We start from the raw sequence: 27,804 nt of genomic DNA on the forward strand, positions 1-27,804 counted from the left end.
CACCATTCTGCAATGTCAATTTCTTTTTAAAATATAATGAGCAAAGTAATTTCTTGCTGTTCCTGCTTCCTTAAGCATAAGCTAGTAGCTGCAGCATTTTTAAAGAATCTGATTTCTTCTTTTGACTGAGGCAATTCAGAAGAAGCACATCTTTTCTGTCTTTCCCTGTATTTAAATGTATATCAGTCTTTATTCCTTCTAGTCTTTCTTGATTCCCAGTTATTAATCCTGCCAGGAATGTTACCTGTTACTGAGTAAATTGGGGAGGAAGGGTAAGCAGGCCAGTATTTCCATTATTCCTGTTGCATAATAGATACGTGCCCCTCTCTGGCTGGAATATGCATGACTGACCATTCTTTTGAGGCTGGTTTGTTCATTCCAAGTATTTGTCAACAGTTATTCTGTCAGTCAAGCTGGGTCAACCAGCCTTAAGTATGAATCATGTTTGGAGGCTGAGCTGCTATTGCACATCCTGAGCACATTGACTTGTTTGTGCAGGAATTTAAAGAACTGAAAGAGTGTCCTCAAGCTGTAACTTCCTTAAATCCCATTGACCAGCAGAAGAGGAATGCTACTGTCAATTGAATTGGCAATTTTTGAGTTGACTGAGGCAAGAAAATAGTGGTCGGGGAGTTGCAGTGGCTTTGCTGGGGTTTTTGTTTGCTTTTTAGTTAATATGAGTGAATTAAAAAAATGAGGATGGTAATGCTAGCTTAGCCCCCTTTTTAAGAGTAGTCTTTTCCACTTAGCAGTATTGTTAGGGAAGATGCCTTTATTGTGGTGATGTGGAAATGTGAAATACCCTCTTTAAGAGGAATGCATGGGTGATAGTTATTTGCTATACATGTGTTGCATGAAAAGGGGCAAAGCGGTTTTGGCAGAAGATAAACCCCCTTGCATTCTAACACTGCTCACCGAGGTGGGAGGCTAGGTGCGGCTAGGTTTAAATTCTGAGTGATGCCCAATTCAGCGCTATCAGTCCAATTGTGTTTAATATGATTAAACTATTACGATTTGGATACACTAATAGTGGACTGCACCTTCAGTCTAGTCGTGCTCATGAACTAGCACGGCCACTCTCAAGTCTTTGGTCATGTTCAGTGGGAAACCGAAACGACTAGCTACTTAAACAGTGCAGTTTATTTAAACAAGAGATATATATGTTCTTAGGATTGCTGGTGATAAATACACTGTCTGCAAAGCACGTGCAAATGAAGATATTGTTAAGTATACAAAACGCGTGACAAAGTTATAAGCGATACAGCCTGGCTAGAAATGTAGCATAGAGATTCTCTAGAGAAATTTCTAAGTTCCCCGAGGAAACACTCGGTGTAATCGAAGTCTTACCCAAAGGCATCCCCATGAGGGGGAAGAAAGACTCCGCCTTTCTCAGCTGGTCCCATAAGTCAGTGATGGAGTTCTCCTGACTTGTTCGCGATGGTGTCTTCCCTGATATCCCCGCTCTCGCAGGCTATTTGTATACTATTTTTTTATCTTCAAAGTGGAGTTTCAGTGACTTTAGTCATAAATACTTTTATTATGATTGGTGTGGTCGCACCTTGGGGGCGGATAGTCTCCGGGATGGAGGTGTGTTTTGGTATATTGTAGGGAGCAAAGTTCGCACAAAGGACAGCATTTCATTAACATCTGACAAAATGTTGGCTCGGGTAGCGAGTAGGGCGGCTTATCCATTCCATAGTACCATCTCATTCCCATATCTGCTGTTTGTCACAAGGGAAGGCCACAGAACAATCGTGTTCCGTTCCATCCCTCGTGTAGTTTCGCAAACAGCCTTGTACAGGGAATCGCAGATGTTGCATTCTTCGTGTGCCAACTGTGGCTGTATTCTACCTCAGAAGCCTCTTGATTTTATGACTTTCCTTAATGTGTGAACAATGGTGTACTTTTGTATTCTTGGCCAATTTAGTAATTATTCCACAAAATGTATATGAAAAGATGTTAATTTACTTATTCAGAAGAGGGAAGGGAGGCATGGGGAAGCATTGTAATTAATTATTGGGAGGTGGGAGTGCCAGAGGAATTGTTTGATTTGTAAAACAGCAAGCCAAATCTGTAATTGAGTAGCACCTGCTTCTCAAAAATCTGGAAGGCTTTGAGTGGAAAATGCTGGGTACTTAACACTTCTGAAAATCTAGCTACCTAAATTTCCAGTTCTGTTTTGAGATGCTTCTAACATAAGGCTCCTAACTTGAGATGCCACAAGAGTCTGGGGAGCTGCTTTATCGAATGTTTTCTTCCTTTTAATGGACTGTGACTTAACAAATAAACGAAAAGCCACACTGTGACATGAGTCTCTGTAGTCCCAGTTGATTTTAAAGTGCAGATCTCCAGACCAGTTTGTACACAGATGTTACTACTTGATTTATCTGTGGTAAGGAAAACAAACTCATGTAAGATCGCTGAAATTTCTCATTCTTAACAGGGGTGCCATAGAAGAAAAATACGATTTGCTGTCAAAATTTCATTATTTACCTTCAGATAAGCCAGTCTAGAAAAACATTTTGTCAACAGATGCTATCTCATAAATGCAATGGTTCCTTTGTTTCTGTCCCTTTTTCTTCTGCTCTGCGTCTACCTCCTGAATATCTCCTGCACTATCTTTGCCTCTGGATATTTTGATATATTTCAGAAAAGCTTCTTAATGCAGTGGATTATCTGTTGTGGTATCATTACAAGTGCTTTTACTTCCTCTTTTTGCCAATTTTTATATGTTTGAAAACAAAAAAATCTCCCACCCAGTTATTTTATATTGTATGTAAATTTCATATCTGTTTCATGAGTATAGTTTGTTTTGCTGTGCTCTGCATTGCCTCTCCTTTCCCTCTCTCCTTCACCAAGTATAACACTACAACCTTTCCTGTCACCTTTCTGTCTCTTCCTGTTCCTTCCAGCTGCTTGTATCTCAAAATGGCTGTAGTGGTCGTTACTGCTGTGGTGATGTTGCTAGATGGACCCAGAATTGGAAGGCTGCTGGATAATGTTACATTATTAAGTCCTCCATGGAGTGGCACAGGAGAAAACTGTAACTTCTGTTTTAAAAGGCTTGGGAAAAGTTCCTAGCTCTGCAAAATCTGACTGCAGTGCCATTTAAGAGTGAGGGACTTGATATGTGTTACTAATGTAGTAGCGGAGGCTTTTGGATGCTCTTTGTTAACCTAAAATATTGCATTGCGGTGGCTAGTAACCTCTTGTAAATAGGTATCAAATTCCCAGATGTGAAGCTTTATTGCAGAAAAAGTATGACTTTGCTATATGTCCCAAAACAAACTGTAACAAAAGCACGTGCATGTTCCTGTCTTTATGGAAGACAGAAAATGCACTTTCATTTTCATATATGTTTAACAAAGTCACATAGCATTTACTTACCAGAAGCTTCTACAGTGGAGTAGCACCACAGCTATTACTAATTTGGTAGTTCAGGCTGAGCTCAAGTGTGGAAGTGGTTTTCTGTTTGTTTCACTGCTGTTTTTCAGATAGATGAGAATCCTTTAGAAGGAAGATACATTCACATACAATTAGAAATAATAGCTTGTTTTGCAGAAACGGATTGTATTCTGATACAATCTGATAATAACTATGTTCAATAACATAGTTATTAATAACAGTTATGAAAAGAAGCAATTATGAAAAGAAGAAATGTCTGTCACTTCATAAATTCAGAGCAGTAACTTCTCAGAAAAGCTTCTGAAAGACTTTATTTCATTGTCCTGCTACTGGTATTTTTACATTTTAGAAAGTACTGCATTTTTGAGGTATTGCCTTTTCAATATTACAGTAAAATAGGCTATTAATCAAAAAGTGGAAGAGAGTATTTTAGATTGCTGTTTTCAGAACTCCTGCAAAAATCCCAAACACTTTGTCTCTTTCCCCATCAACGTACCAGTACAGAATTAATGAATGAAAGTTGATGACCAATATGCACTATTATTACTGGTGTTACTAGCACTGTCTAAATCTTGCAACTCTCTGGGATATCAGTATATTATAAAGCAAGTGAAATCAGCATTTGTTTTGAAATCTCAGTCTCATGTTGAGGGTATATAGGGATATATAAAAAAAAATAAGATACAAAAATACTAGTTAATTTCAAATGTTCAAAAATGGAGGTACTAGCAACATGAAAAGCAGATTCACTCTCTTGACAAATAGCAGTGTTATTCACTACTTGCATGTTCAATTGCAGTTATTTCAGCACCACTGTATGGTATTCTACTGCTCCTCTGACTCTTACCCTTCTTTATGCTTCTAGTTACTTCTGGCTTGCTTGCTGCTAATGTGAAATACATGTGTTGTTTGTTGGTTTTGTTGTTGTTGTTGTTTTTTTTTTTTCTTTGGGCTCTAGCAAACATATACCTTTAACATAGAAATGGAATTTCTTCCTGGCAATTGTTCTACTATCCCAATTACAGACCTATACAACAGGAGCTGGATAGACAGAGGTATGAGATCAGGCTAGGAAAAAGAGCAGGTGGAATCAAGTATTAAAATACATAGTATTACAAATAAGCATGGTATTTGTACCTTTTTTTGATCTTGTTGTACTCCTACTTTAAATATTTGAGATGTTCACATGGAAGGAAGCCCAAAATTATAGGTTAAGGCATCACAAATTATGGATTAGAAGAACAATTAACTTTCTGTTGCACTAGAAGTATTTGAGTCATGGTCCTCGAATAATACCAGTTGGATTCTTCAGGATCTCTTTATTTGAACTCCTGACTGTTCCCCCCACCCCAGGTTATTAAGTGCTTTACACAGAACTCAGACAGTTAACTGTAAATGTATTGCTTTTTTTTCAAAATGTGAACTTTTAAAGACATTCCCTTGAAAAAATAGGCTTGTTCATCTCTGCCTTGCTTTGTGCGCATTCAGAAATAATCACATGGGGCTCAAAGACCTCAGCAGAAGTACCAAGAGGAAGCACAGTAGGGAAGATCTAACACGTTTTTCAAAAGGTTACCAGGAAATAGATTAGCATATGTCCTGTATCAACATGGAGTTAACATATCATCCTTCTGTTTACAGTCCTTCCAGTGTTAGATCACAGGTGTCAGATCATGGGACAGGTAGCAGTCTTTTAGTGTCAGACTGTATCTGGAAGTTGTCATACGCTGACTCTTTGGCAGTGTGGTAAGTGTATAACCTTGCCAGGATGCTCTGGTAATCTTACAGGCAGCAAACTCTAGAATTCCTGTTGCCTTGTGTGGAGACTTGGGTTCCTCAGAGCTGGAGCTCAAATGTTTCGTCCACTGTTGCTAAAGAGGCAGACCTTCAGCGAGAGGATTGCTCATCTGATAATATTATGTGAAAAAATAGCCTGACCTTTAGTTAAGGGCTACAAAAAATGTGATTTCCTTTCCACCTCTTGCTGTGTAGTAGTCTGACATCCTATGTGAGAATGTTTTTGCACCCCATGTACTCTCTGCCTGTGCTTATTAATGTAAAACTAATGATCACTTTGGGTTGTTGTCTATGAAATGAATCTTCTCAGTTTCCATTGTAAACTATTTATTTGCACATAGCCTCAAAAAACATGTTTTATGAGTTATTATGTATTGATACTCAGGGTTCTTATGGAGACTTAGTTTCTTTCTCTTCGCTATTCATTTTCTGCTGTTCAACAATGAATTTTTTGCCCTGAGGAAGAGGAGTCCAAAGTAAAAACCAATTATTTTTGTCTGTTTTATTTCCTCTGACACTAGGAATGCTAAATAACTTCTTTATAGGAAATTGCTGACAATATACTGGCATTTACAAGCAAGAACCAGGTACCAAAACCAGTCTAAGAAGCAATTAGTTTTTAATTACTTTGAATTTGTTTTATTTATTTATTTTTCTAAATTTTCCAAATGGAAACGCTGCCCATATCCCTCTCCCTTTAACAAGTGGCACAACCACTTAAACCTGTTCATAGAATTAATTCAGCTCTTAATGCTAATATAGGTTTGAATTAAGCCCTGGGAAGGTAGTTCAGTGTGAATGAACCACACCATAGTGTGTGGATTTGGTCCTTTGATCCTGTTGTGTCCTTTTCTGTTTTGTGTCTTCAATCTTTATGTCCCAGAGAAGGCCAGGACTTCTAAACACAACTCTTTCTGGAAGATTAGAAATATTAGGAAACTGTTCTTACTGGTTTTAAAAAAAAAAAAAACAAACAAATCTCGTCTCACTAGTTCTTAAGTCGAACTGCAGTCTGAAATTCCCATCAAGTTGTGAGTAAAGATGACTGGATCATACATAGATGAGCAGCTTCTGAAGACCCATCCCTGGAGGGAAGCAACTTGTGGTGGTGGTAGGCAGCTTCCCTAGCCCTCCCGATGTAAGTGGTCACGACGGAGCGGAGTGGTGGGAGGTGCCTGCCCACTTTCTGGTGAGGGGAGAAAGGGGAATGCTCTATTCTGGTGATGCTGTGCCTGCTTGGAGGAGTACATAATGAAGCCTTTGTGGCTGACATGCGCTTTGACAGGAATGGGCTATGCAGCTGCAACCCTAGCAACAGGGCCTGGAGAAAAGAATGAGGGCAGCTTCCCAACAGAGGATGGTCACATTTGAAGATGAGCAAATTAAACCAGCAGCATAGTATTTAGAAGAACCTGTGTGCCTGTTACTCTGCCTAGGGATTTTTTTTATTTTTTTTAATTTTAATGCTTAGACTAAATTCAATATATGTGGGGTTTTATTACATAGATAAATCAATGACTTAAGGCTTGCCAGTGTCTTTGTTTGTTACTTTTAACTTTATCTTGGTTTGGGCTTCAGGAGTTTCTCTTATTGAATGTAACTCTGCAAGCTTTTTCTCATAACAAGTAGTAAAAATCCAAGATTATTTCTGTGTGTGTGCGCGTGTGTGATTTTAGAGTCTTAAGTTGATAATGCATTTCCTGGAGGATTCACAGTGCTGTTTTATACAGTTCACAATTCAATGTCACCAGTTAAAAAGCACGAAGGAATTCCGTTTGAGCTGATTTTTGTAGTATGGATGCACAAAATCCTTAAAGAAGCAGTGGGTTGAGAAATTAATTTATTGTAAAAAAAAAAAATATACATATATATGTACATATATTCCTGGGACTATTCGCAAGATTTGTATTGATGCTTTTAAAGTGGTTATGCTTATTGTAACAGATGTTTTATAGAAAAATTCAGGTTAAATATTTAATTTGTAAGATGCGGCACTCCCATCTATTTGCATGGGAAGTCCTGTAAATGAATTGGGATAATGCTACTGATGTGAATACAATAGGCTTCATTAATTACCCAGCTGTGGATAGTGATTCACCAGCCACAGTTCTGGCTGCGTGTCTGGGAGAGTGGGGGCGTTTGTTTGAGGGAGAGACTGAATAATGAATACCTTAAACCAAATGATCTATGGCTGAGTGGCAGACAAAGAGGGCTTTGGGGAAGTGACCGATCATCCTACGTGAAACGATCTTGGCTATATCTGGCCTTCATGCTGAACCTTGCATGTGAGCCACCCCTCCTCCTTTTTGGGGAGAAAAAGAGGAAATCAAGTCCTCTTAGGAAGAAAGTCCGTCTTGCCAGCGCTGAAGGCGCTGTTATTGCACCATGCTCATCTAGTTACTATAACGAAGAATGGTGATGTGAAAAGTTTGATTATTTTAGTTCTGTTTTCCAGTATTTTGACAAATGCAGTAGCCATTTTTTGGCAAGATAGGTACAGGTGTTTGTTTGTTTGTTTTCTTTTCCACTTTTTACCTCCTATATGTAGTCTCTAACATCTGTGCTACAAGCTGATTGTAAGTCAGAGCCCAGAGCAAATGGAACAGCAGATGTGATGATTCCTGGATGTTCTCTGATCAGGCCAACGTGCTAATGTGGGGCATCAGCAACTCATGAGTGTTCCCTTCTGCTGGCTCTGCAAAACAGGCAAGAATATCCTGCACAGGAGCTGGGTAGAAAGCTCTTAAACTGTTCAAGCAAGACTTACTGGAGTTTCATTGTAGATGGGAGGAGTTACTCATATTTTGGCTTTCCTTTTTTTCTTTTGCCTCTTCCCCAACTTGTTTTGTATTCAGCCTGAACAATTAAATTGGACTGAAGGTGAAGGCTAGGAAGAATGTGTTCCCTCACTAGGTGTATTTGTTGACTTGCTGTAAAGTGCTTAGGGAAAGGTCTGACACTTGTATAATATCTGGAGACACCTTGAGTCTCAAATTGTAGAATTCTCTGTATTTTTGTGAGGGGTAGGAAAAATGAGGGAAATATTTCGGGCTGGGATAGGATCTGATGCTGTACTTAGAATCATAGAATCATCTAGGTTAGGAGTTTTAAGATCATTGAGTCCAACCGTTAACCTAACTCTGACAAAACCATCACTAAACCATGTCCATAAGCACCACGTCTACCCATCTTTTAAGTATCTCCAGGGTTGCTGATTCAACCACTTCCTGGGCAGCCTGTTCCAATGTTTGATAACCCTTTTGGTGAAGAAATTTTTCCTAATATCCATCATAAACCTCCCCTGGTGCAACTTAAAGCTATTTGCTCTTGTCCTATGACTTCTTACTTGGGAGAATAGACCGACCCCCGCCTCTCTACAACATCCTTTCAGGTAGTTGTAGAGACCTACAACTTTTCTCCAGGCTAAACAATCCCAGCTCCCTCAGCTGCTCCTCATAAGACTTGTGCTCTAGACCCTTCACCAGCTTTGTTGCTCTTCTTTGGACATTCTCCAGTACTTCAATGTCTTTTTTGTGGTGAGGGGCCCAAAACTGGCCGAAGTACTTGAGGTGAGGCCTCACCAGTGCTGAGTACAGGGGGATGATCATTTCCCTGTCCCTGCAGGCCACACTATTCTGATACAGGCCAGCATGCCATTGGCATTCTTGGCCACCTGGGCACACTGCTGGCTCATATTCAGGTGGCTGTCAACCAACAGCCCCAGGTCCTTTTCTGCCAGGCAGCTCTCCAGCCACTCTTCCCCAAGCCTGTAGTGCTGCATGGGGTTGTTGTGACCAAAGTGCTGGACCCGACACTTGGCCTTGTTGAACTTCATACCACTGGCCTTGGCCCATCGATCCAGCCTGTCCAGATCCCTCTGTAGAGCCGTCCTACCCTCAAGCAGATCAACACTCCTTCCCAGCTTGGTGTCAGCTGCAAGCTTACTGATGATACACTCAATCCCCTTGTCCAGGTAGTTCATAAAGGTATTAAACAGAACCGGCCCCAGTACTGGGCCCTAGGGAACACCACTTGTTACTGGCTGCCAACTGGAATTGACTCCATTCCCTACCACTCTTTGGGCCCAGCCCTCTAGGCAGTTTTTTTACCCACTGAAGCATATGCCTGTCCAAGCCATGGGCAGCCAGTTTCTCCAGGAGAATGCTGTGGGAAACAGCGTCAAAATGTTAGACTTCAATGTTAGATTTAACAACTATTATCTTGTGCTCTTTGCAGAAGTTGCTAGTGAAAGTGAAGTTGCAAATTTGAAGAGCTTGACAGCTTCTTTAACATACCTTTTCTTTATTTGAAAAAGAGTAACCATAACGGAAAAACATGTTAAAGAGTACATGTAGCTTTTATCTAAGTGCATACTTGCTACACCTGAGTCTTAACTTTCAGATAAAAATTGTTATCCCAGGTAAAGGAACTGGTGTGTGTTTTGGGGTTTGTTTGTTTGTTTGATTTTTGTTTCCAAATATACAGAGAATATCTCTGTCAGCAGATTCAAGGAGAATATCATCCACACGCCCCCCCCCCCCCAAAAAAAAAAAGTGTATGGCATTGGAGGAGATATGATCTATTTCAAAATAGGTAAGCTTTGTATGGTAAACTGAATTGTCACAACTGTTTGACAATTTAGTCAAAGTAGTTGCCACTTGCTTTTCATTTGAGTTGATTTGCTTAATTCAGTTCTACATGCAGACTTGATGGTACCCTTCAGCAAAACCCCAGTGACCATCTCCATGCCTTTCCCTGGAAAGGATTATACAAATTAAATACTATGATGTTATTAAATGATTAAAAAAAAAAAAACACAAAGAAAACAAAACCATACACAACTAAGAGAAATGTGAAGGCAGAAAAGACCTTTCTTTTTTTTTCCCTTGAACAGAGAGGATTCTACTGAATTTTACAGCTTAAATTTTCAGTGATGAAGGAGTTTGTCAGCAGTTCTGTAGTGTGCTTTATCACAAAGTTTGTAAAGGTCAGTATGAAGATGTTTGCCAATTGTATATGCTTCAAACCTTTGCAATCTCTTCTTCAAAGGTGGCTGCAAAACTTCTTAGTTCAAGGTAACTGGGGAAAGGCGCAAAAGTCTCCATAGAACTAAAGAAAATAGGGCAGTTTTTTTGATTTTGAGAGAAGATGCAATTTTACCTCTTTTGTAAAAGACAGTATGCTAGTTTGGGCTATTTTTATCTTTCCAAATCTTGTCTGTTTAATTCCTGTTTCTTGGTTATTCGCCACAGCAGTTCTTGAGTGAAAATGAAGCTGTTGTGCTACTTAGTGCTTTGTATCTCCAAATTGCTGTGATCCCAGCATAGAACAAAGTTCCCCAGTGTTTAAATCATAGGCATACTCTCATTTAAAGGGGAGCATGTACCAGTATCCATAGGCTTTCCTGACCCTGGAAGTACCAGAAAAGGTAGTGGATTTGTATGTTAGCAAATTGTAATGGTATTTCATGTGTCTTCATAACAACACGTGGAGCCAGGATGATCGTTCTGAATATCTAATATATATTTACCTTGTGGTCTAGGGAACTAAGCATTCGCCAAGAGAAATAACTCTGATTAACTAAGTTTACCTGTCAAAAGAGTAGAATAAGACAACAGATGGTGGAGAACAGAGTAGGTGGTGCTGGCAAACCATTTTATTTCAAGCTTAAACTCGGAAGCATCTGATGTTAAATCCATCATCAGCTAAGCCTTGTAATTCACTTCACGGTTTGTGGCTTGTTCTGCAGTCTTCATCAGCATAGTTTACAAAAGAGGTCCGGGAGGAACCTGATGGTCCTTCCTGCTATGAAGAGCTGCAGTCGTTGCTGCTGTCATTTTCCTTACGGCTTTGTCATGTGTGTTATAAAAAGACTGCATGTCTGAAAAACTTCCGTAGTTGGTCTTGAGTAAAGGAACTTGTACTTCTCTGTTTCAAGTGGGCAAACAGTTTTGATTGATGTGAGAAATGAGAAACATTTGAATCTTCATGCTTATATTTATAGAGTTTCTTACTCTGTGTGGCAGCAGCATTCTTTTCATAGAAGGAAGCACAAGTAGTATACTTCATATTTGTTATTCAGGATATTTCAAGTCTATCAGCAGAAGTACTGTATGTATAGCAATTGTTTTGGCATGAGAAATATCATGGTCAAAACACTGTTTATTTTCCAGGCTTCCATTAGGAGTTTTGTTTATGTCAGAAGGTTGGAAAGAAGAGGGCAGTGTTTTGTGTGTGGCCTTTTTTTTCCCCCCCCCCCATTCCTTACGTGTTTGAAAGAAAGTGACTAACTAAAATAACATAAGAGGGATTGCTTGGAGACAGTATGCCTCTGATCCATACTACAGTTGCTGATACTGTTTTTAAATGTGTTTTCTTGTAAATAATTTCATTTCTTCGCTTTCCACTCCTCTCCCAAACAAACTACCCAGAGCTAGGTCTTTGTACTTGAAAGTGCTCATTCAGTTCATTCATTCAGCAAATGCTGTCAGGTAATGTGACAGTGGAATTGAAGTGCCCACAATAGGAAAAAGAATGTAACTTCATTGCTGTGCTGTCTTACAGAGATAAAATTTTATTTCACACTGATAACACCTGCTGTAAGTAGATACTATTTTGGCCATTACAAAATGCAATATTTAGTGAAACTTGTTGCCTTACCGTATGTGTGCATGGAGGACAGAAGTATAGGTACTCTTGAGGAAGAGATGAGAAAGCAGGAAGTAGTTAGGAGCAATGTCTAAGACCGTGCTAGGCTGGACAACACAGGGCAGGAGCAGGAAGCATGGCTTCTCTTTCAACAAAACTTCTGGGAACATAAGCATAAAAGGACCCTGTAGCAAGAAGCACCCGGTTCACATCACTTTGAAGGGCTGTTTTTCACCTTCACTGTATGGAAGAGGTGGACTCAGCAAAAAACGGTTGCTTGGCTTGTTCTTTCTATTTTGTTTTCTAAGTTGTGGTTCCTAGGATTCGACGTGCTTGCTTCGCAGTGCAGTACTACAGGGATGACAGAGGCAGCACAAAGAGGAAAACCACCAGAGGCTGAGTATCTGGCAGCTTGACACACCTTGAGGGTGATTGCTATATTTGAAATACTGGCAGAAAGATGAAGCGTTCACAAAACTCTAGCTAATACCAATTTCAGCCTTAACAGCAGCATAATAGTGCAAGTATCTTGAGGGAAGCGTTAAGGAGGAAAATGTTTATAAGTTTGGGGTTCAGTTTTCCTAAATTGCAGATTCCTCCATTACTCCAGTATCTTTATTCTTTTAAGATTTGAGTTGTACCAGGTAGGTCATCCTACAGAAGCTAGATACATAGGTAAGACCAACAGAATATTTTTTTTTTAAATTTTTTGAAAAAAGAAATATAATACATGCATGGGAAAAATGTCAAGGTAGATTGTGAAGTAAGGAAAATTTCTACAAAGACTTGATTAATTTTTTTAAAAAGAAAATGATAAATTGTATGCCTTTACTTGAAATGTCCTACTTAATGAAAATAAAAGGCAAGTGATGTGTGATCTTTCCCCACATGCACACCTTCCAGATGCCTACTTGTACTGCTTCCTGTATCTTCCCTTTTGAAAAGTAAGGAGGTTGAGAAAATGTTGTTTGAGAAAGGGAGAACAAAATTTAGAGGAAGGGATGATAAAGTTTCTGTATAACTGAATTGTATGGAAACAAAGAGGCATACTTTTAAGACTTGGCTTGCTTTAATCATCAGAATAACTTTCTAAGGGTACTAATGGATTCCCCATAATTTGTTTTCTTCAAGTGACATTTGAATGCCTATTTTAAAACAGGATCACAAAATAGACTAGAATGTCAAGATCTTAGTTTTCATTCAATTATGACATTAATGTGTCTTTGCATAGAATACTATATAACAACATTGTAGAGGGCTCTTCAGACTGCAAGAATCACCAGTCCTTTTGTCACCATTTCTGTTTGTATCTAGAAATTCTAAAGCAGGCCATCTTCAGTTTAGCTGGCACTTATCTACACAATGAACTTGCAAACTTCAGGGGTTTTCCCCCTTTAGTTTACAAAAAAAAAAAAACCGAACCCTAAAGAAGACTGAAAATTTGGCTAAATACAAAGCAGTAGAAACATATTAGTGGCCTCAAGTCAATGAATGACTTAACTATCTATTTATTTGTTGTTTTGACTGATTAAAAATAAGAATCTACTTTCAGCTTAATAGTTCTTGGCAAAGAACAACCATGGAAAGAACAACCACGCAAAGAAATGCAGGTTTTTTTACGTGACGATGTGCTAGAAAACTCATGCATCAGTAAGCAGGATGTTGTTGTTTCTTCAGATAACTTCTGTAGATCACCACTAGTAAGTCAGCTTTCTTTCCAAACCATATTTTGTTTTAGCATATTTTTCTTGTATAACTTTTTTTTCCTTGCCTCTTATTTGTAGTCTCAAGCCTTAAGTGTAAAGTCTGTATCTTGAGGAAAAGATTAGGCGTTTAAAAATCCTGTTATGTCATATATAAATCCATGCAAAATAAAACATAAAATTCCAGTGATTTGTCCAAACTCTGTATTGATAAAGATTAAGTAGTGCAGTGCTATCTGGTACAGTTGTAGTCCTGTGGTGTTGCCTAATGGTAGCAAAGGTGGCAAATCTTCTCTTTTCATATTTTTGGGATTATCTTTCCTTGGCATGTACCTAGCAAGTAAACATTGGTAAGTATAACAACTGCATATGTGATATATTAATATCTTACCTAAAGAAAAGACTTACAGTATCCATTAGGTTTTTTTTTAAGAAGGGTGTAACAATGATGTTTCGTCAAAGAGTTGCTGACTATACTGCAGAGCTTTTATAAATACAGAAGATGGGGTTGACATAGGGGAAATGATAATACTAAAAGTACATAAAACTTGATAGGTATCATACTCTAACTCCCCACGTGGATACTATAATTTTGCATGTCTAGTAGGGAAGTAGTATCTGTGGATACTGCAGCCATTGCAATATATTCATAAAATATTACAACCAGTCGTTCACACCTAATGAAGGATTAAAACTAGTCTCTTCTTAAAGTGATAATGTTAGTTGAGAACTAACATGTTGTATTACTTCCAGACCTGCAAAATATCACTTGATATGTTTGTTCTGAGCAGCAAAATTGAATAAGTGAAAAGGTTCCCTTTAAAAAGAATGTTGTGGTTTCGTCATGAAGTGGTCTGAATATGTGACCGGTTATATTGCTAGAATGCAATGAAAGCAGATAACAAGACAGATGTGCAGAGTTGTTTTTTTTAAAATTCGTTAAAGATTAAAGTTATCAGCAGTGTATATTCAGTGTTTTTTTTCAAGGCAGACCATTCACGGCAACTTCAGAGTTCTGTGAGCAGAGTTCAGAAAAAGTTCTGCTGGGAAATATACTTGTTGCTTTATATGAAAATATATCATATTTTTATCTTGTTCTTTTCAATGCCTGCTCATTAAAATGTAAAAGATTAACCTACATAATTCTAAAAACTAATAAACATTCGCTGGTCACTTTTGCAGGGCAAAGGTTTACCCTCTGTCTTTAACATCACAGAGCAGTTTCAGTGTGCTAGCTCTGTGAGAAGACATACACTGAGATCCATAAATTGGTGGAAATGCATGCGCTTGGAACTAAGTTGAGTAAGAATGTCCTTGACTATCTTGAGTTATAAAATAATATTGTCATTATGCCTCAGTTTCCCACACATGTAAAGTGGTAGAGGTCAGGAGACTTCCTCAAAGTCAGAGTGCTCATGGCAAATCCTGTGCCTGCCATAAGCCTCCTTGTTGTATCTCTTTTTTTTTTTTTAAGCAATTGTACTAATTCCTGATAAATAGTTAGCAATACGATTCATGATAATGGATTCTACTCTAAGATCTTTATGCATATTTTTTTTACGATAATTCAGTAATTACTAGCATTTGCTATGACAATCCTGTCACAAAATTGACTTCACAAATTATATCAGTGAAGTCACCATGACCCAAGATTAAGAATTATGCTTGTGTTAGAATGCTGGGAGTATATTAAGTTCAGGAAAAAAGTTGCAGTTCTTTTACATGCTTGATACTGGTTCTCAAACTTTTTGCCAAGTCTTTAAATGAGTACCAAATCAATTTTATTTTTTTTGGTAATGCAGTTTTTTAATGTACATTAAAGACCTTTTGATTTCTTTCACACAGAATCATTAAGAAAAATGGAATAGAAAAGATCTGCTCATTCATCTGTTGATTTCTTTGCCAAGATATGACTGTTCATGTGTGGGATTTTCTTTTGCTTTTGTGTGGATGTTGCAGTAGCATGTGGATGTTGCAGTAGCTAGTCTAGACTTACTTTCCGTAGTCTGCTCAAAAATCCTGTATGGCGTGGGTACAACTACTCTGCTTGTGAAAATCAGATTCCTCACATATAGCCACTCTCAGCACCTCCTGAGGTGCCCACGTGGGAAGTACATTAAGTGCAGTGCAATGATTATGCATGAAATCACATCTCGGAACAACTGAGCACCCACCTCTTCCTTCTGTAGACATAATGTGTGTGACAAATGGCAAATCTACTTTCATGTCCAGCATGTTCTTGGTTAGTTACTTTTTTTTTCTTTCCAGAACAGGTTTTCTGATTTCTTTGTTAATAAGGTACTTTTATCTGTAAATGATATTAAGAACAGAGACTTTGAAAGGCAGAAGACATAGTGTAGTAACGTAACTGTAACTAGAAGCTAATAGGAAGTAAGAAGTAAATGCTGTCTGGCTAAAGAATGAAATACCCTCATTTGAGGGTGGGAAGGATTGTGGTGTGGTTGTTTTGGGGATTTTTTGGGGGGGCCAGATTTTATGGGAAGGTCTTCTGCTGTTATGGTTGCTACTTGCTAATTCAGAATAGAGCTGTCTGTTCAGTTGTGGGAACCAAGCCTGTTAATTTTGTTTAATGAAATTAGAGCCTAGTTAAGACTCCAGGTAGCACAAGTGCTGCAGTTGATAGTACATTCACAACACCTGTCTCTCAACACCTGGTGGTGTGACGGAAAGTACTGTTTTTCAAACTGCATTAAATTGAGAAGCAGGTAGCTTTGCTGTGGATTGAGCTTTAGTGTATGAAAACCATTTTCTACCAAGAAGAAGGTTAACAATTAAACCAGTGACTGTAAAGGTAAATTGAGCAAAAAATGTCATGCTATTTAAAACTTCTTTATTGCCCTGGATAGAAACACAGAGCAGATTTACATCTGTGCGCACTTTTTGCTTTAGAATGGCTTATTTTTCATGCTGCAGCATTCTTGCATGTAGCAGCAGTAGCATTGAAGGCTGCAACACTGACATTTTTTGGGAGGAAATGTCAGTGGCAGTGTGTACCTTCTTTTTCCAATCCACTGGTTGGATTGAGATTGAAGCCTGAAAGTTAGTCTCCTTTCATATGATACATAATGTCTTTTAGTGTACTTTCCCTCCCCCTGCCCCCAAACTTTTAGGAGGGAAATGTACTGTTCTGAGTAGTTTTCAGCTAGGTCGTGTTGAATTGCTGGCATGACTCTGCTTTGCAAATGTGATGTAGTTGTTCTCTAGTGAACATAATTTTTATTGTGTGATATGAGCTTAGTCTAGAACGTATTGGGAAAAGAATAGGAAGAGCATTTCTGTGTTTCTAGTGCAAAATATGCTTAAAAGCAAATGAAGAGCAGCATTTTTTATTAACAGCAGATGCATGACTATGTCAAAACCAACTGCCTGCAGCACTTCTGCAGTCAAAATGAATGTGTGGTGCAGGTGAATCAGTTTTTTTTGGTGGGGAGAAAAACAAAATCTTAATAATCTGACTATCCATCTGTTATCTCGTCCAGCTTTTTAAAAAGTTGTCAACTATCTGCACTGGCATGTACTTGCAGATGCACATAACATCAGTGAGACCGTACCTTTGGGCCGGGAGGCTGAGTTGGGGGTCCCTGACCCAGGGCTTGATCCTTGGGGAAGGCTGCTCTGCCTGCAGCAAGCTGAATGCCTGCTGGCTGCCCCCCCCCCCCACCCTCCTGCACCCTTGGACAGGAGCTGGTCCAGATCTTGCCAGTTTACCTGCTTATCTGGTTGTCATCCCCTGCTGTCACATAGCCCAACTCTTAAATAAACCAAATGCTTTTATTTCACAGAAAACTTTCTAACTAATGGTGAAATAGACACAACTGAGAAAGTGGATACCTTAACAGTGGGCAAGAGACCACCTGTTAAATTCAGATGTATTCTGAGAAGTTTGACTGGCTGTGTCCTGAGGAACAAAACAGAAGTGGCCAGGTGTACTTCTCAGTCCTCTCTTGCATATTAGTGTAATACTACACTAAAATACTACACACTAAAAGAAAATATTTCCTTTGCATCGCAAAGAACAGAAGGGTCTTCAGTTTTGAGAAATGTTTGTACTCATCACAAGTCATTCCATGGGAGTGTGGTTTTGTTTTTTTTTAGAAAATGTTTTTAGGTTTTTTTCCTTTAAAAAAAAAAAAACCTCAGAATTTGCAAGAGTAGTTGTTTGTGTTGTGAAGCATTTTTAAACACATTCTCTTAGCATCTCTTGGTTAAAATTGGAAAGTCTGTGACATAGGATAATCTCTGCAATTTATGAACAAAAGTTCTTTAAATTGTTGTCAGACTGAATTTACATCCAGAATATTATATCCTCTCTGTGATATGCCTGGTTTTTAGGAGGAAGTAGGGAAGTAAAATTTCTAACTATATGCTATACAGGTCTATTGTATGAGACTACAATTTTGAATAGCTGTAGTTAATATAGCTAGAAGTTCATTGTGGAGTTCAAATAGTGTCATCCTCTGGTTATTTGGTGTCAGAGTACACTTTTCACGTTGCCTATTAACTTCCTTATCACGAGGCACTGGCTAAGAACAGAGATACATAAGGTTTCTTTCATATTTAGTAAGCAAGCACTGCAAGTTCTGTATGATTTTTTGTCAGCAGCTTTCAGTTTGGGGAACTGAAATGAACCTGGCTAGCATTTACAGGTATGAACAACTTTTTTAAAAAAAATCGTTGGAAAAATAACTCTTAGTCTTGAGACACCTTTATTCTAGGTTTTTCCACTCATTGGATACCTATCGATGTAGGTAAGCCATATCCTGCTGTATACATGGAGGTTTTCATAGGGAAGCCAAACCATTTGAGATTTACAGTGGTTTTACATTGACAGTGAAACTCCGGGTGACTTCACCACCACAGAGCATTTTCCAAATGGGCATTTTTAGCAGTAATGGCCTTGAACTTTTTGTGGGTACACAGGGAACATAATTCAGTGTTTCTTGGCAAGATAGGCAGGTCATTTCTGAGGAGGCAATTTAGCTTCCTGTGTGTTAAGATTTTAGAACAGCAGTAACTGTTCTGCTGAGAATATGTACTTTGTTAAAATGTTTCTGGAACATTTTGAAACTCCCTGTTTTGTACAGCACTTTGTTCCTTAACTAGGCCAATAATTCTGGTATCTCCATTGAAATTGCATTTCAATCTTAGAGATTTGTCTGTGCACCATTTATTTTTATGTTAAGCTGACTCTGTGTATGGTTGGCTATTTTTCTATGTATGTTACAGCATAGTGTGTTTTGGTTTTAAAATTGCACATCTCTACCTGATTTCATAAACTTTATCAAATAAAGTTTTAAGTTAATAAAGTTGTTCATGTTGTCTAGTGTATAAAAAGATGTGTTGCAGGGGAATTATTAAGATAAGTCATTGTTATGGGCTTAACTAAAAGGGTTTTGTTAATGATTAAATGATGATCAAATTATAATTTTATCAATGATTGAATTAAAAGGAAATGGTAAGTAATGATTGAATGGTAATTAAGCAGTGAATTAACCCAATTTTCAGGGAGGGTAAGAAGGAAGACCGTGGCAGTTACAGTCCTGTCAGTCTCATTTCAGTGCCTGGTAAAATTACAGAGAACGTGTTTTTGTGAGTTACTGAAAAACACTTGAGAGACAATACCATCATTGCTCATAGCCAGTGTGAGTTCACAAAGGGAAAGTCCTACTTAACAAACTTAATTTCCTCTTATGACAAGGTCATCTGTCTAGTTGACCAAGGGAAGCCAACAGATATGGGAATTTGATTTTACCAAAGCTTTTTGATACCATCTCGCAGTATTCTTCTGGACAAAATGTCCAGCATAGAGCTAGACAAGTCCAGAATACATTGCGTAAGCAATTGGCTGAAGGATCTGGCTGAAAGGGTTATAGTAAATGGGGTTACATCAGACTGGCAGACAATCACCAGTGGGATTCCCCAGGGCTCAATTTTAGGGCCAGGGCTCTTTCATGCTTTTATAAATGATCTGGACACAGGAGTTGAATGTACATTAAGTGAGTTTTCTGGTGGTACTAAATTAGGAGGATCTGTGGACTTCCTCGACGGTAGAGAGGCCTTACAGAGAGGTCTGGATAGACTATAGAGCTTGGCAATGTGATCTGTATTAAGCTGCACAGTGGTTATTCAGGAGAATTGATGGGAGTGCTGAAAGTACAATACAATATACTGTACTGCTACCTGGGAACTGGTACACCTGAGAAAATGGGCTGCATGAACTTAGAGATCTCTGCCTATAATTTCTGTAAGTTCATACTCCAAATGGCCTAAATTCCACTTCTATTTTAGAGTGATCTTTGAAATCTTTGAAAATGTGATTTGTCTTAATTTTTAAGCTTCTTTAAGCAATCTCCCATGTGCATATGTGCAGGTGCACAAACACAGTTCAAGTCATCTAAAGCAGCTAATAATAGAGAAATTATAAAAAGGCTAGAGAATAACTATAAAGAAATGGTAGGGCCTTAAATGCTAGCAGATGAAAAATATGCTGCTCTGCTGCACTTTGAACAGAAAACTGTTGCTGTTCTGTTGCTTGCAAGCTACGGAACTGAAAGCTGAAGCAGAAGCATGCTGCTTGAGCTGATGCACTCTTCCTGTTGGAAACATGTCATCGCCACTTGCCAACAAAGGCTTAAACAGAGGTGATTCATATTGCATTTCAACCAGGGAAATGTGCACCCTTGCTAGTGTTACTGGGTGACTGCGTAAACGTTAGTTATCCAGTCCCACAAAACGTGATGCTGCTTTGCTTACTGCAATTGGTCTAGTAATTATTTTGTGCTTGAGTGGGAGGTGAGGAAGTGACAGCAGTAATCTACTGAAGTGTGTTAAAATTACTTTAGATACAGTGGCAGACTTCTGTTGCAAGGTTGTCTATCTTAGAAAAGTAACTTAAAATCTGCAACAGCAGTGTGCCATGTTGATGGTTTTAACAAAAAACACTTACTGTACTGAGGAGAGTTTGCCTCTGTGAACTCTTGACAGTTCTAATGGCCTTTTCTCCCCCTGTTCCCACTTATTCCTTTCCTCTATCCTAGAACTTCCTTGGAAATTGCTTTGATGTATTAGTTTTCTGTGGAAAAGGGAATATTATGAATGTTGTGAATAATGCTTTTTACGTATTGTAATACTAAAAAACAGGTAGGGGTCCCTTGAATATCTTGTATGGTCTGCCACATAGTTTGTCATGGGTACTTTTGTCCCCATAGACTATTCCATTCCTTTTAATGCTACACTGTTGTTAAAATGATGGACTCTCTGGATGCTGATGTTGACCATTTCCCATCATTACTTTAGAAGTAATATCAGAGGGCTCTTCGGGAAGGTTTTTAGGTTTTTTGGTGTTTTTTTTTTCTTCTGTTTTTTCTTTCCATTCTTTATGGAAATGTTATCCTGTACTGAGCCTGCCTTAGACCACTAGTTTGCCTTGTTTATTTTTTTCTCTCTGACTGGTATTACCTGTTAGAATTAACAAGGAGGCCAGCTCAGAAGAGTGTTCTTTTGTGTTACCTTCAACAGGGCTTGCCACTGTAGAAGATAATGTTATTGACTGATTAGAACTTTGACTAACAGGATTTATTCTTTTTTAATGTGAATGGGCAGGCATTATGAAATCACATTTCCTAAACCATAGGAGTGGATTCTCAAAGGCTTCACACTTGTTCTTAACTGACTGTTTTTGTAGGTAGGGCAAAATATATTATGCCTAGACTATGTCTTATGTAGGACAAAACATATTTATTTTGTCTTTGGTTTGCCTTCCTGTTTTTTAGTGAATAAATTTGGACAATTATTTTTCTGTTAAGTCTTTCTATCTTTTTGTAGTGTATTTTCATAATGCAGAAGTATTAGATGTTCTGTGCTGTGGTTTTCAGAGAAGTAGGTTCTTGTCTGCATGTATGCATGGGAAATAGTATGAAATAAGTCAGGTGTTTCAGAAACCTGCATTGAACCCATGTATATTGAAAGCAATTACTAATTGAAGACACAGGAAGCTTTGAAAACTGTGTTTTCCTGTTTCAGAGTGGACACAGGTAATTTTAATGGGATCATTGTAATGCTGTCTATTTCATTTGTTGGTTTTGTGCACAAAGTAATAAGGACTATTCAAGGTGAAATTAAATTTGATAGAATGGCTAGAGAGTAAGGCAATTGCAGATGGGTGGTGTGAAGAAAAAAGGGGGGGGGGCAGGATGGGACATTTGTCAATGATAAAACAAATGTTTGAGCCTCATGCTATCAGGATGTTTTAAATATGTTTAAAAGCTCTCTGCTTTAAGGTCCCAGCTGGCACTTGCAAACAACTTGATTACTGTCACACTGTGTGAGCCGTTCTTTGCTTGACCGAATGGCCTGCTTTCCTGCCTTCACTTGCTTTTCAGCTCCCTCTCACGCTGTCTGTGACCTGATATGAAAAGCTAGTATTTTTCCTTACAGACTTGCTGTATCTCTTGCTGCCTTCCCATGTATTATCTCAGATGGGCACACTTGTTGCAGGGAAACTTGTGGCGTCTTCCTACAAACTGAAAACACAAACAAAAACTGGAAGTATTTTGGTTCCAGTGAAAGAAGAGATTGTTCTTAAAGCTAGACTCCATTCTATTAACAAGAACAAGAATTAAAAAAAAAAAAACCACCCTCATCTTTCTCCTTTAAGTAAGCCATAAGAGTACCTTCATCCTATTCTACTATTTTCAATATTCTTTGAAATTCAGAAGCAAATTCAGAAGCAAAGCACTCTCATAATATGTAGTCATTTGTGGCTAGCAATTTGTGTAGAGCTTTGATAGCAACCTATTCCTAAATTGTTAAGGAAATACACTAATGAAAATGCTTTCAGCATAAACAGGGACAAAAAAAACGCAACCCCGACTCCAAATGACCAATAATCCCAAAATAAAACCCTATACTAAAATCTTAGAAAGAGTTTTAGTCATAATGTTCAAAACTGTATCATAGAGACATGAATAAAATACCTTTCTAGAGTCAGGACCTATGCATTCAGGGTTTGAAAATACACAAGAAAGTCTAACTCAAACTTTGAAGAAGCTTCTTCAATGTCTTGAAACTAAACCCTGAAGTACTTGGGGGGTGATGGTGTTGGTCGGAGCAGAATAGATATGGGAAAGTTATGAGGAAGTGAAAAAGGGATTTCAGCCTTATTCAGCCTATGTCGATGGTGAACGTCGTCCTTTGTCTGGCAAGAGTTACTCGCAGCTCAGGTTTCTCAGGATCTGAAAGAGCAAAAGATAATTGGTGCTTTAAAAGCAGTGCCAAAGTCCCCAGAAGTGCCCACTCTGCTAGAAGGAAGGGAATGGAGGAAGAGTGCTTCTACAAATACACTGCCCTGGTGAGATAAAGTTTCTGATAGAATATTCATGTGTGAAGGCAACTTTCCCTATACGCAGTTTTTGTTTAAAACCTCTATTTCTTCTTGTACAGATTGTTCTATTTCAAAAAATGGCAATGGAGTAAGCACTCCTTGGTTCCTTTGGGATCTGGAGAGCATCCTCCAATTGCTACAGCTATAAGTGTATGGAAGTGTGCACCAGCACAACATCTTTTTTTAGTTTGGATGCACCTTAATCCCCCTCCCCCCCTCATTTCTCACTGCTACTTGACTGGATATGCTAAGCAGCAAGAGGAAGTAGTATTGCTACAATAGAGATTTAAAGTGGAAAATATGAAAGAAGTCTTAAAAATGCACACTGAAACTATAATTTTCTACTTACAGCTTGCAGGATTGATACAAATGGTAGCTGTTCAGAGCCTTTAAGGCAAAAAAAAAACAACAAAAAACTGTCTTTTATGGAATGATGCTTCCATATATAGAATAATTGTAAATTTCTTTCTTATAAAGTACTTGAGACTAAAAAACAAGTAGTAGTCCTGCTCATGACTTTGTGCATACATGTGCATGTCATGGTACATCATGTATGCCATGTCCTTGTATGTCATGACTTAGTCATGACTTTGTGCTTGTTTCGCTTTTTTTTACACTACCCATTTCCCAACACTCCCCCCCCGCCTTAAATAGTAGTCTGAGCTTTGAGCAAGTCTAGTTAAATTTGGATGTTCACACCTGCGCTCATTTTCTTTCTCTTCCTGTGGTTTTATTTGCTTCAAGTAATTGTCAAAGAGCGTTGTTACCGCACTTCCTGTTTGAACCCATAGTGAAGAGTATGCAGACAAAGGATGTAGAGAGTTTGCCCTTAAAAGGAACTTTATAGATGTTTTTTTAAAAACAGTGTTCTGTTCTTAAGCTATATAATTAATAAGTACCTTTATTCTAACTGACCCTCCAAAGCATGCAGCGTATTCCTGTTTGGATCAGCTAAGGTAAAGGCTCTCCAACCTGCTTTTTGCCAGTAAGAGTTTGCAGGGGAGATTGATTTCTTTTTCCTACCCTTCTTCCTTTCCTGCTCTGTTTATTTCCTACAGAAAGGTTAATAAAAATTGCTGATACTGTAAGAGAATGTTCTCCACCCCCACTACATTAATGCAGTGTTTGCACTTAGTGCCTTTATGACTGGTATTCAACAATAAGCGGTAGTTTGGGGTTTTGCAGTAGATCACCTACTGTGGAATAAACTTCAGAGTAATGAAAATTACCTTACTGGTTTTCACTTTAAATTTTAAACAATGCATCCTTTTAAATATCTTCATTTCTTCACACTGCTTAAAATTTCTATAAATGGGATGAAATTAAAGTTGTACATACAGTGTAAAAGCCTTAACATGTGACGAAGTTGTTCAGCATGATAGTCCTGTGAATTCTTGCAATGTGAATTGTATGCTCTAAAGTAGGTTGCGTTCAGAGTTCAGAAAGTTTAAATGGGAAAAAACAAGTAAGTGTTTTACCATTCATCACTCCGATTAACTTTCTGGTTCAGACATGAGCTGTATGGTGTTCTACCACTCTGAGCACGATAAATTGTGTAAAGAGTGAAAACAAAGAGTGACGTAGCTGTTGTCTTGAACTGTATTCTTCAGCCTCTTCAGCTGGCAAATGCAGCAACACCTGCAAACAGAGCCACATTAAAAGCTCGATCCTACCACGGAGCAAGGTACTAGCTGTGAAGTATTGCACATGTTTAGGGATCTCATTAATTCCAGCTGGGTCTGGGGTGCAGTCCAGGCTTTGTAAGAGCACTTTGTCACGAGATTGCTACAGAGCAGATCATACATAACTACCTGACTGGTAGCTGTAGGTCGGTATGGTGCTTTTTTCCTTCTTTCTTTATAACCAATAACTTGGAAAAGAACAGCAGAATGTTCCCATTTCAACTCAGTCTTTAAACTAGCAGCTAGCAGTGTAAAAAAGTCTTAGTGTGTTGCCATTGACATTGCCTTTTTGCCTTTGGTTTAATTCTTTTTCTTTCCATTTCAGTGCAGCAGCATACCTGATCTTTTACAGTGGCCAAGTTAATATAAAAATCATTTATTCAGCAGAGTGGGGGTGTATAAAATTCCAGTGCTCTAACAGATACTGCTAAGCTTTTGTTTGCCTTTTAAGAGGTGCATTTACTGTCAGTTTTCTCCAGGCTTACAGATATGTCCTCCTACCACAGTTTTTTTAACTAAAAGACAGCAGATTGGAAAACAGCTTGTTACTGGTTGCAGAACCACGAGATGAAAGAGAAATGTGGCACTACACAGGCTATAGAAGATAAAACACATTTTTAAGAATGCGTGTGTTATCAGAAACTATTATGCACGATGTCTATCTTGGTTTTGTCATTCAGCAACTTTTGATTTAAGAGGGAGAGTCAGTTTCAAAGAGAACTCTGTCCTGGAGGGCACAAGTCCTTCCTGCTGAGAGTGGTTGGGTGGAGAAACTCTTCTGCACCCTTTAGTATTTTGTAACCAGGAAGAGCCTTACAGGCTCTCTGGAGCACGCACAAGCCCTTCGGGTTTGTTCCCAGGGCTTCAGCTCAAGACAGGCACTTAACGCTGCAGTGAGCTGGAGGAGTGTGCCAGCAATCAGTGAGCAAATGAGGAGATTGTTCAACAGAGGAATTTCCCTGCCCTTTCCATGTAAGTCTTCTGTACCCGGGTGTAATGGCAGGATGGAAGTTAACCCTCTGTGAGAACAAGAAATTGATATGCTAAACCTGGACTTGTCAAAAAGATATTGTGAGGAAGCAGTAATGTGGGCGTCAGAAGTTCAGGAGCTTCAAATCAGAATATTGGGTCACTAGCACAGCAAGAGAAGCCCACTGTGATGTATCAAGTTTAGAAAATAATTGTGTAGCATGCAAATTCCGAGAAGTGTCTGACAAAAGAAAGGTGGTGTAGAAGCGTTTTTTAGGGTTTTGTTTAGGTTTTTTCTTAACCATCAAGCTGGTTTGTCTCTTAAAATGTAAGAGGTGGGAAAACTTCCCAGAGGCTTTGGATTTAGTGTGGGAAAGGAACATATATGCGTGTTGTAGCCAACAGTCCCGGAAAGTACCTGGCTAGTAGTGGCTACACAGTACAGTAACTTAGCATGTATGTAGTAAATGAGGGACCTCATTGCTTGTGTGTTTGGCATGTAGAGAACTGACGAGGCAGTAGGTAAGTGGGACTGGTCTGCCACAGAATGTGTGTGTATGTATCCCATGGACTCTCTAAGCCACTTCATACTTACTGTGAGGAATTGCATACAAATAATGATGCACAGTTATGCACACATTTCTATGAATGAAGATGCAGCCGTATATAGAACTGTCAAGGAGCATGTGTATAAAACCTGAATACTCATTATCTCACTTTCTGCAAGTAAAGTGAGTGATAGATGGCGAGATAAACAACCAGGGTGAAATCTCACAGGAATTTTTATTGCACTTTTACTGAAAGAGACCAGGTTGGAGATTAACCAATAAACACTATTTTAGCAAAGGAATGGCTGGAATCTGGAGCCTCAGTTGTTCCACATGAGGGATTTCAGAAGTTTAAGGAAACAGTTTCACACTCTACAAGTAACCTCCTATTTTGAAGCCAACTGTACATGAAGCAGTAGGGTAGAGAGAGTGGAAGGAAAATACCTTGAGTTGACCAAGTCCGGCCATTTTGCAAATTTTCCATATACAGAAATGTATTTATTTGTTTCGTCAACATTTAGAAAAGCACACCTTTGCCTGGCAGCTGTTCGACAAGGTTGGGCTTTAATACTATTTAAACCTCATGCTGTGAATGGACTGGGAACTTTTCTGTTGAGAAATACGAAGTGTCAATAGGCACAATTCCCTAAGGAGTTTAAAGGGGTGTGTGGGCAATTGTCACGTTCTAAAATGACATTTGAAAGTTAGAAACAGATCAGACAAAGATGGCTGCCAAAAGATTGGACACTACTTCTTCGTATTATTTCATCTAACCAAAGCTGGAATGTAAGCCTCATACGGATTTCTGCTATATGCCATTTTTGGTAGTCGCTGTAGAAATAAGCATGTGACTTGTTTGCTAGTATCTCTTTAGTCCGTGGTTCAAGATATTAGCAAGAAATCACTGGTGTGGGTGGCTGTCCGGGAGCACGAGATTCTGTGTATTCTTTCTTTTTGATGTAATGTACTTCTGTTTTCAGGTTCACGTAACGCTAGGGACCAAAGAAGCATACGTAATATTTTTGTGGTGCTGGGACCAACCTTCTGAAAGAAGACTCTAAAATAACCTTTTGCCTTCAAGTTGTTTGTCCTGGGACTGACTCGTCTTTGGAGAAGAGCTCAACAGAGAAAAGATTTTTACATTGGAACCATTATAAATAAACCTATTTAAAGAACTTGCTACCTGAAGACAGATTTACGGAGGTTGAGTCCTGCTTTTCATCTGTGTTCCCACGTCAGACTGTAAACAATGAGTGAGTTTTGGTTGTGTTTCAACTGCTGTATTGCAGAACAGCCTCAGCCTGTAAGTATGAATATTGGCACTGCTTTCTTTTCGTATAATTAACAACATTGGTCACCTTTTCTGGTTTTCTTACGGCTTTTTAAGTTAGTGCTGTCTGGCCAAGCTCAGTGAGAAATAAGGAATTAACTAACATCCTGGCTTAGTGGGGACAAAAAAAATGTCTGTTCTAGACGGTTGTCACATATATTTTCCTGTCCTTAAGGTGAAATCTATCCAAAGTCTTTGAAAAGAGCCTTTATTTGTTTGAATTGAAGAGGAGGGGAAGGGAAGGGTGAAGAGGTTCTAAACTGTCATTCTAAAACAAGTCATTTTTTAGTGTAAATGTGCTGACTTCTGTGTGACTTAA

At 38.6% G+C, this 27,804-nt stretch overlaps 1 protein-coding gene across 1 annotated transcript in view; it reads left to right on the forward strand.

Annotated features, from left to right (window-relative positions):
* The window catches only part of CDC42SE2 (CDC42 small effector 2), an 83,270-nt gene that overhangs the window by 21,368 nt on the left and 34,098 nt on the right, over window positions 1–27,804 (forward strand). Inside the window, exon 3 of the mRNA XM_054186741.1 lies at window positions 27,136–27,458. Within this exon, the coding sequence (XP_054042716.1) occupies window positions 27,405–27,458 (54 nt within the window). The 5' untranslated portion in view covers window positions 27,136–27,404. The remainder of the gene's footprint in view (window positions 1–27,135; window positions 27,459–27,804) is intronic.

The sequence above is a fragment of the Rissa tridactyla genome, chromosome Z, assembly GCF_028500815.1.
Source record: "Rissa tridactyla isolate bRisTri1 chromosome Z, bRisTri1.patW.cur.20221130, whole genome shotgun sequence".
Taxonomy (NCBI): Eukaryota; Metazoa; Chordata; class Aves; order Charadriiformes; family Laridae; genus Rissa; species Rissa tridactyla.